The sequence below is a fragment of the Zingiber officinale genome, chromosome 1A (genome assembly GCF_018446385.1).
Source record: "Zingiber officinale cultivar Zhangliang chromosome 1A, Zo_v1.1, whole genome shotgun sequence".
In the NCBI taxonomy this organism is placed as follows: Eukaryota; Viridiplantae; Streptophyta; class Magnoliopsida; order Zingiberales; family Zingiberaceae; genus Zingiber; species Zingiber officinale.
The window spans coordinates 66,650,963-66,661,679 of NC_055987.1; the positions used below are offsets into that span (position 1 = coordinate 66,650,963).

The following is a 10,717-nucleotide window of genomic DNA, read 5'->3' on the forward strand; positions in this document are numbered from 1 at the left end:
TAAAGTTGTTGTTTTGTGACCAAAAAGTCACGGGTTCGAATCCTGGAAACAACCTCTTGCAAAAAGCAGGGTAAGGCTGCGTGATCCTTCCTCGGGACCTTGCATAACGAGAGCTTCATGCACCGGGCTGCCTTTTTTTTATATAATGTTCTGTTTTATCTTATTTGTTAGTGCTTCAGTACGTAAATAGATCCCAAGTAGTTTTCCTGATATACTTGCTTGTCTGTAAATTTATTGGTTGCTGTTCTAATGCCATGTGACTGTGGTCAAACTGAATTTTTGTTGAATCTTGCCAGGCATTAGATCTGATAAGAGGAAAGAGTATGTTGATGATAATGGATTCATCGCTGGAGGGGCAATATGCTAACGAGGATGCTACAAAGCTAGTGGAACTAGCTTCGAAATGTCTACAGTTTGAGGCTAGAGATCGGCCTAATTCTAAGTTTCTTCTTTCTGCTGTATCACCACTTCAAACTCAGAAAGAGGTAAGAGTTTTAGCAAGTGAACTGTTGTTTATTAAAGATTAGAATTTTCATTTATTTATAATTTTTTCACATTTTTGGGGAGATACTCCCAAATTATTTCTAATGTATCACGCAATTATTTCTAATACAGATTCCTTCTAACACAGATTCCATCACATTCTCTGATGGGCATAACCAAGACAGAACAGGTGTTGCCAACAATGCTATCACCACTTGGAAAGGCTTGTGTAAAGATGGATTTAACTTCTGTTCATGATATATTGCTCAAGACAGGTTACAAAGATGAAGAAGGTGCAGAAAATGAGGTGAGTTCCATGAATAATGCAATTATGCAATAATGATGCTACTTTTGACAATCAATGTTTTGGAGTGTGTGGTGAATGGTAATTTTACCAATTAAGTCAGGAACCACTTATGTGGCAACCGTTGCCGATGTAGCACTGAAGGTTTACAAAAGGAAAGTGGCTAGGCAGCAGGATATGATGAAGTAGAAGGGAGGAGGGATTCCAAACATGATGGGGGAATGATAACCATCAATTATCAGTAACTTTACTTAGGGATTCTGATTCCAAGGAAAGGGAGAGAATCAGATGTGTCTTTCTGAGGATTACTTAGATGAATTATTTATGGGAGAGAGTTGACGGTTGATTCTGTGGAAAATCGGGCCAATTTTACTTTTTCCCAAATACAGGCAAAAGGGGAGGAAAGAGCTGCCTGATGGGAAAAAGACCAGATGTCCTTTGCCTCTATGATCTAATATCGTGGCCACATCAAATATGACCTCTGGATTTGCAAGATGACAAGTATCACTGCTGTAATGGATCTAGGAAGAGGATGGATTTGATAGAGAAGGCGATGGATTGATAACAGGATAATTTGGTAGCTTTAAGCCGTCTTATCTCTTTTCCTTCTCATTACCAAGTCATCTTATGAGTTCCTCTCCTGCTGTCTCTTCTCTCCTTTCCTTCCCTTTTTTTCTCTCTTCCTTCTCTCGTCTGAAGTAATAGCAACCTTAAGGAAGTTTCAGATTAGCTTTAACAGAGCGTTTATATTGGCTTTCTGTGCAATTTAAGGATGTTTAAAGCTAGCTTTGACCAACCAATGTAATCAATTTTAGATTAGTTGTAACTCATCAAATTTTTAGGAAGCAATGGATAATTTTGTTGTTTTCTTATTGGCTAGGTAGTTATATTTGTGTTAATTATGTGCACACATCTGTGTATGAGTTCTGCCTATATGTGGACGTCTCTTTGTTCTCTAAACTCATATCTTCGTTCTCTATTTGGTGATTGTGTTCTCTCTCGATTTATCCCTTCTGTTGGAGTCACTGACCAAGAATGTTGAAGCATCTTGTAGCAGAAGAGGGATACTATGTGAGGGGAGCAGATCTATCACTTGGGGAAGACCATATATTGAAGATTTGGATGCCAATGCTGTTTTCCATATGGGAACAATTGTTACATCCTTCAGGTTTTAGTTTCCAGGTTACAGAGGCATGGAGGATCCCATCTGATGGATCAACGAATGTGAACACTAAGTCTGTGATGAACGAACATTCAAATATGGGAAAGTGGGCTCTGAGTCATTCAACCTAATTGACAATGCTCAATTTTGGTTCCTGAAACTTGCTCCAGATCATCGTGAACTCTTGAGGTCTCAGTTTGAGGAACAATGTCACATACGCTTTGGATAGATGGCTCAGAATAGGAAGATGGAATAACTATCTGAGTTGCATAAGAGGGGTTGATGCAAAGTTACTAGAGGATTTTTGAAACTTCTTCTGTGAGTGATTTCTCTAATGAGGGAGCTAGAAATTGGCATCTGTTTGAGTCGTGACTATCCTTTTTTTATAGGTGGAGATTAAAGGGCATCAATCTGGAAGATGGAATGGTGGTTCTATGTTAATTACTAAGGTCTTAATGTTGCCATAAATTTCCATCCCAGTTTTACCATCTTTTCTGTATGGTGAGCACAATGCTTCACCAAGGTATACCTCCACTCTAACTACCATCAAGATGGTTTCCAAAACAATCATGGGCATTTTGAGTTCCTAGCAATGCAATTAGGGCTTACAAATGCGCCATTGACATTGTTGTCATTGGTGAATGAGGTTTCTAGGCCAATTCTATGAAATTTTTTGCTTTTTTGAATATACATTAATTTACAGTCGGTCCTTCACAAAACATTTATTCGCATCTCTGTGAAATCTTCAACTTCCTACAACATAACTAATTCCTTAAACAAAGTAACTGCACCTTTGCCCAAACAGAAATTGTTTTTCTAGAGCACACCATTTTATCTAGTGTCGTTCCAGCAGACGAATGTAAGATCAATACCATATGCACTATTTGCAACTGTCTAATCCTGCAGCACTGTCGAGTCTTGGGCCTTGTACGTCATTACAATGACTGTTGCTGCATATGGACAGTAGAAACTAATGAGGCATTCCTATCCTCTAAAGCTCTCCTTATCGCAAGCATCGGTCCTATTATTGAATGGGGTGCTACACATTCAGGAATAGGAACAGTCTTCCAACAAGGATGATGGCTAATCACTGGTTTAAGTCAAGTGCTGCCATTCAAGACCATCACCTTCTGCTTATGAGAGAATTTTTTGGGCTACTCGTAGTTCGATGCTACCCCTTCATCATTGCTCTCGATGCTCATATTGGACGAGCTTTCCTCGTCTTCTTCTTCTTGATGACTATGCCTTGTTCTCGGACTCTGATGACGACTCGCCTCACGTAGCTTTTATGCTTTTGTGCTTCGATCGTCTTTGCCCTTTGTACTTTTCTCTCTCCTTTCTTTTCAGTTTCGGAAGTTATCCTTAATGTGTCCTTCTCGGCAGCTGTAGCATCTGATTTTACTCTTTCCCACGAGAATCTTGTTGGCCTGTTTCTTATCAAAATTATTAGACTTAAAGAATTTTTAAAATCCTTACCATATATACTTTTTCATTTTTGTCGAGTGATGATTCAGAATTCGGCTCGATCTTATTGGCTTGTAGTGCTAAACCCTGATTGGGCTCTTTTTTTTTTGTCTTGCACATCGAAACTCATGTAATTCAAAAGTAGAGAATAAATTTTCTAAGTTACTTACTTCGAGATCCTTGGAGATGTAATAGGAGTTTACTATGAACGTTCATTCCGATGTTCTCGGCAACACATTTATGCATACCTTTGTGAATCCTAATTCGTTATCGTTTTTCCGAGGTTCGTGAGTTCGGTGATCAGCTTCTTTATCCTTGTGTGTAGATAAGATACTATTTCTTCCTTTTCCATTTGGAGGTTACTAAGTTGGGTTTGGAGCAGATCCCCGTCTTCCGAGTTTTGCCCCAAGGTTCCTTCGTGTAACTTTAGGAATTTCTCCCAAAATTCTTTGGTAGATTTGTAGGCGTCGATTTGGTTGACTTCTTGAGGCGGTAGTATGCTTATCAGATGAAATCCTGCTTTGTCGTTGGCTACGAAGTCCTTCTGCTCCTTGTTCCATAGATGTTCTTCCTTTTCTTCTCCGTGTTGATTTTTGGGTACTACAAAATCGTACTTTATTGTTAAAATAATTTCGGAGTCAGTTTTAAAATATATTTCCATTTGCGCTTCCATACTGCAAACTCTCCCTCAAACTTTATGGGTGAATGCTCGATCCGACTATCGTCTTCTTGCTTTAGCTGACGGTTAATTTTTCTAGAGCAATTTGACTCTGATACTAATTATTGGACGATGGACCATTGATGACTGGCTAGAGGGGGGTGAATAACCTGACAATTAAAGTTAGAACAATTCTTTTGCTATTGACCTTAGCAAGGCCACAAAATTAGATAATAGATATAATTAACATAAAAACAATAACATAAACAATAAGAGTAAGAAGGCTAAAGATTTATTTGGTTACAATCTAGTTAGTTGTTAATCTAAGGCAGTTAAAAAAGCTCCACTAAAATAATCTTCTTTGTGAAAGCGGAGTAACCTTTTACAGACTTTGAAAGCTCACAAAGGATTAAGAAAGTTGTTACATAGATTGTTATTGAACTTCTAGTTCCAAGTGCTATTTATAACATTCTGGGAAAATTTATCGTTATGCTGACGTGGATTGGAGGTGCTTCTAAAGACATCCAAGGTACCTCTAAGTGGATAAAATATTATCCTCGGCAAAAGCTAATTTTGCGGTTGCTGTTCAGTCGAGGTGCCTCCAATCAGTTGGAGGCGTCTCCAAGAGGATAAAACATTATCCTCAGTAAACGGTAACTCTACAATTTCTGTTCATTCGAGGCGCCTCCGATCAGTTGGAGGCGCCTCAGGCACTGTTTATCTGAGGCGCCTTCAGTTCCTCTTTCGACAGAGATGCTGTCGATGCTTGAGGCGCCTCCAAAGCCATTGGAGGCGCCTCTAACATTGTTCATCGAATGGTCAATTGCAGCATTGACCATTCTTTTCTTCGCGTTTGCTTGAGTGATGCTTCGATTGTTTGGAGTTGAGCTCACTCGAACCCAACTTCGAACTTCTCGAGCAGACTTCTTTCCCTAGGATACGCTGCACACGTTCTGCTCGTTCACTGGTGTATTTTTTCACAGCTCCTCATCCCTCGGATATAGTGAGCCCGTCGACTCGCTTTCTGTGTCATTTTCTCACTTGTTGCGTCTTCCATTTGACTTCTTGTGTTCTTAAGTGCATGCACACTCAGACACAAGGTATCATACACAGAGTTTAACCCAACTCGATTGATCATATTAAAACTATCCTAGGTATACACTGATTACTTTGACTAAGCAATGAACTGTACTGAAGATTAGTTTTGACTCAATAATTTTTAGAAAGTAGTTTGTAATTTTGTTGCTTCGTCATTGTGTAGTTAGGACTAGGGGTGCTGATGCTTCACTAAATACAATATTTTGTTTATGTGTGAATTCTAACTTGTGGAAAGGAAAAATATTAATGCTTTGTTCTCTCAGTTTATATTTTCTGCTCTTTTTAAAGATTGTTTTCTCTCTTCTTGACAAGGTGCTGCCCCTTTAGTATAGGTTGAAAGAATAAGGCCATGAAAGCAAAGACTAGGTATGATCATATTTTTTTCGATGAACATTATTATGAAGGTGTTTTAAAATTTAAATAATGGTAGTGGGTTATTATATAACTTTGCCCATGAGAACCAATCATGTCCGGTCTCAAGCCCGGATAAAGGAGCGTTGTGTTAGTTTGCTAGCCAACATTAAAACTATGACAAATGTTTAATGAATGGATCTATTAAAATATTGTACTAATACTGGGTTGTTCCCTAGAAGGAACGCGTTACAGAGTCCGACTGTAACGTCTCGATAAGGACCGCTATATCTCTGGAACTCAGGTGTAGTGCTAAATATGTAAGAGTTTGCATTGTAGGATCCGACAAGGACCGCTACATCTTCACGATGGTGTTAAATAGGTAAGAGTTCTCACACCATAGATTGAATAAGAATAAATATGATAGGAAAATTAATTGTCTAAGATAGTAAATCAATGAAGATAGGAACTTTCACATGGAATATAGGAACTTTCATAAGTAAATCAATGAAGATAGTAGATACGATGATTAAGAGAAGATTTAGTATTTTGTGCGTATAAGAGACAAAATGGGTAGGTGAGAAGGTAAAGATGATATAGAACTCAGGTTTTAAGTTATGGTACACAGGAAAAAGTAAATCAAGAAATGGAGTAGGTATTGTTGTAGATAGTTCATTAAAAAATGAAGTTTTAGGAGTAGCTAGAAAAGGGCAAAGAATTATGTCCCTTGAGATAATAGTGACGAAAGAAACTATGAACATAATTAACATATATACACCGCAAGTAGGATTAGATAAAACTACTAAATCAAGGTTTTGGGACAATTTAGATGAAGTATTACAAAATATTCCGTTAAATGAAATGATTTTAATAAGAGTTGATCTAAATGGATATTTTGGAGTGAAAAATGATGAATATGAGAGGATATATTGGGGTTATGGATTTGGAACGATAAATGAAGAAGGGAAAATTATATTAGATTTTGCGATAGCATATGACCTTATATTAGCTAATACGTTTTTTAAGAAAAGAGAAGAACACTTAGTCACGTTCAAAAGTGAGAATAATAAATATAAATTGACTTTCTTATGACTAGGAAAAAAGATTTATAAAGATTGCAAGGTCATACTTGGAAAAAGTTTAACTACCTAATATAGGTTAGAAATATTGGATATACGTCTCAAGTATAGTATTAATAGAAAGAAAATATATACGACTCCTAGAATTAAGTGGTTGAAGTTAAAAGATGTGAAAGAAAATATATGTAAGGAGAAGGTAGGAGTACAAGTATTAGGTGAAATATATGATGACTCTAACATGACATGGGATAAGATGATATCAAAGTTGAAAATAGTAGCTAAGAGTACTCGGTGAGTCAAAAGGGACATATTTGTAAAAAAGTACAAGAAAAAGTGAAGGAAAAATGAACAAATTATAAGAAATTATATATTTGTAAGAACGACGAAAACTTAAAAAAAATACAATAATCGAGAAAGTAGTGAATGAAGCAAAGAATGAAAATTTTGAACGATTATATCAAAAATTAGATACAAAAGAAGAGGAAAGAGACATTTATAGAATAGCTAAAGTGAGAGAAAGGAAGACAAGAGATTTTTTCCAAATAAAATATATTAAAGATGAATATAATAGGGCACTAGTAAATGATGGAGAAATAAAAGGGCGATGGAAAATGTATTTTTATCAACTTTTTAATGAAGGTTTAGGTGACCAACATAACTTAGGTAATTTAAGTAGGCAAAATGAGTATAGAAATTTAAATTTTTATCGTAGAATTCAAACTTCAGAAGTAGAATAAATTTTAAATAGGATGCATAATGGAAAAGCTGTTCGACCAGATGATATTCCGATAGAGGTATGGAAGGTGCCTAGAATGGAAAGATTTTAGGCTTAGTAGAATAAAGACTATATGAAATTTAAGTTTAGCAATCTTAGACGTAATGAAATAATTGTCAAAATATGATGAGTTGTCTAAAATCTAGAGGTTTAAATATTTAGGATCATTTTTACAAAACGATGGAGGGATTGAGAGAGATATCTTACATAAAATACAAGTAGGATAGTTGAAATAGAGGAGAGCGTCGGGTGTTTTATATGACCGTAAAGTACCTCTAAAACTTAAAGAAAAGTTCTACAAAACCGTAGTTACACTTGCTATGTTGTATAGAGCTGAATGTTGGACTATGATTTGAGCACATGAGCAGAAGATGCGAGTTGCAGAGATAAGAATGTTAAGGTGGATGTGTGGACATACGAGGATGGACAGAATAAGGATGAACGGAATAAGAAATGAGAGCATTAGAGAGAAAGTCGGAGTTGCATCTCAATAGAGAAAACTCAGAGAGATATGTTTAAGATGGTACGAGCATGTACTTAGACGATCAATAAATGTTCCAGTTAGGCAATGTGAAATTTTGACAAACATGCATATCAAACGAGGAAGAGAAAGATAAAAAAAGACTTGGTTAGTAACAATAAAACAAGATAAAATTTATTTAAGTATATATGATGATATAGTTGGAGATCGAGCTCAATGGTGTAAAAGGATTTATATAGTTGACCTTATCTAGTGAGATAAAGCTTGATTGTTGTTGTAGGGAGTTATTACTATTGGTCCTTCAAGTGACATGCGATATATCATGCACATGCTATGGAAAACTTTTGAACTTTCTGTAACAGGATAATATTTTCAACGAACATCATTGGTATGACCATTTTAAATTGGAAAAATCAATACCCATGTTTGTGAACTTTGTTGTAAAAGCTTTCCTTCCAAGAATGGACACAACAAGTGCAAGAGATGCTGAACACGAAGAAATTTGGTGACATTGCATTCAGAGACAAGGACTTCAAGGGTGCTATTGAATACTACTCCAAGGTATGAGTCGATATCAACTTATGTATATTTGTTTCCTCAAGTGCGTTGTGACATTATTTCTCCTTTTGGTTAAAGGATGTTCTTCAATAGTATACTATGATCGTAAAATGGTTCTTATAACCTTCAGTTTACCTCTTAGTCTTATATAGCGTAGTAAGTATTGTTATTATATTGGGGTTATTGAAACAATTGATAATATGAAGAGTTGATATGCTCTCCTACTTGTATTATCTCTTTAGATCATGTTATGCTCAATAACATACCTATTTGCTTCTCCACAAACCTAACTCATTTCAGTTTAGTGGGTTTATAATTATAAGCTTCTGCCACTATTTGCTTGTAGTACATTTTTTTTTTGGGAAGAAAATAACAACTAATTTATTCGCCAATACATTAATTATATGCTGAAAACACAACAATGGGAATAAATAAAACTAGCTTTTAGTAAATGTTGGAAAAGTAAAGTATGGAAGGTCAACTCTTATCTTTAAACTCTTCTACATTCTAGCAGTCATGTAATAACAATATGCCTTAAAGGACAATCACTACAGTACTGCTACAAGAAGCTTTGATAAAAAAAAGTGGTAAATAAAAGACCTGTTTGTATTCTTAGTTCCATTGGCATTCCATGTTTCAAGTGTTAACTAGCCTTTACCCTGCCAACGAATTCAATTTTCCCTTGCATTTAAGTGTTAACTAGGCTTGTACTAGTTTCATGGTAAATTTATTTTGTGCATGGTTTCTAATCAATGGTTTCTTTGCCATTTCTCAAGCCATGTGATGTGTTGCCATGTCTACAGTGAAAATGATATCATTTCCTCCCTTTTTTTTCCCTATAATTCAGTTGGTGGCAATGATGTCAGTTCCTTCTGCGACTGTTTTTGCAAGGCGGAGCCTGTCATACTTGATGAACGGACAGCCAGAGCTGGCCCTACGTGATGCTATGCAAGCTCAGGTGTGCATGACCGAATGGCCAACAGCCTTCTACTTGCAAGCACTTGCTCTCTCAAAGCTTGGAATGGAAACTGATGCGCAGGACATGCTCAACGATGGAGCTGCCTTTGAAGCAAAGAAGCAGAACAGCTGGCGTGGCTAGGAAGCTTTGGTGTGGGTTTCAGCATCTTCAAATCCAAACTATTTTATGTTTCTTCTACCAGTATCAAGCATTCTCTTGGGTATCAATGTCAGAACAGAAGCCAGCTACTGTCATACGAAATCTGTTATTAGGTATTGATAATTTGTTGAGCATGAATTTAGTATCTTTAGGTTATTAATTATTGTCCTTGTAACATGTGCAACGTTGCTGTCTATCTAGCTCGCCAAATGTTAACTTGTATCAGGATCTGTGTTTCTATTCGTTAAAGATGCAATATGCATTTCAATGTTATTGATACCGAGATAGAGTGATTTATCAGGAAAATTCACTTCTCAACTATGCTAATCTGTGAAGCTCGTGTGGTCTGCATACATGAACGGTAGTTCGAACACTTGTGTAAATGAAGTTGTAAATGATTAACATGTACGAGACTAATTAAAAAAAGAATTGAAGTTGAACCACTCAAATAGGATATGCTAGACTAGATTATTATTATTTTTGTTTAAATCAATAAGAAATGAGTTGATTTTCAAACAGCGTAGATAAATTTAACTTGCAAGCCAAACTAACCCAATTGAGTGAACATGTGGTGGTGGGGTGGGGACTTGTGTGGCCCTCAAAGTGCCTATCCGTTTCTATAAATGAGTTTCCAATCTCTCACCTTCTAAAGGAGACAAAGATGGAGAGCAAGTTGTGACTTAACAAACTAACGATGGGATCAAGCTAAGTCCATGGAAGAAAATGATCATCCCACCCTAAATGTTCTCGATCTATTATGTATTAATAGAGGCCTCATTATAAGGGTTAAGGCTAAAAAGATGAAGAAATCAATTGAAGATTATAAGGTCAAAGCTACAATTGAAGCAGATTTGACCAAGAATAAGTCATATAGCTTAGTCAATCTATTCCAAACCTTAGATTGGCTTAATTAATTAGTCACTTAAGTTCCATTTATTAGAGTAAGAAGCTTTAGATAATTAAACTTGTGTTTTGATATTTGTTTGAGCAATATATTTAAAGAGATATGATCAAGGTTGACCAAAGATGGTAAGAGAAGTCTAAGTAGGTTAATATTGACCAGCTACATGACAGTCAAAGTTTTGTCAGGTCAAGGGTGATCAGGTGACTAATAAAGGAAAATACCAGTTAGGTTAAGATTGGCTTGATAACTAGCAAAGGAAAAATCCAAGCAGGTCAAGGATAAC

The 10,717-nt window shown here is 36.2% G+C and overlaps 1 protein-coding gene across 3 annotated transcripts in view; it reads left to right on the forward strand.

Moving 5' to 3' along the window:
• The window catches only part of LOC122025791 (serine/threonine-protein kinase BSK2-like), a 49,281-nt gene extending 39,474 nt beyond the window's left edge, over positions 1-9,807 (forward strand). Inside the window, exons 7-10 of one of the 3 annotated variants that reach the window (XM_042584672.1) lie at positions 297-485; positions 632-790; positions 8,303-8,416; positions 9,261-9,807. In XM_042584672.1, the coding sequence (XP_042440606.1) occupies positions 297-485; positions 632-790; positions 8,303-8,416; positions 9,261-9,512 (714 nt within the window). In that variant the 3' untranslated portion in view covers positions 9,513-9,807. Of the gene's footprint in view, positions 1-296; positions 486-631; positions 791-5,481; positions 6,963-8,302; positions 8,417-9,260 lie in introns of those variants that run through there. The other 2 variants (XM_042584680.1, XM_042584688.1) reach the window with 2 other exon arrangements.
• The last annotated feature ends 910 nt before the right edge of the window (positions 9,808-10,717 follow it).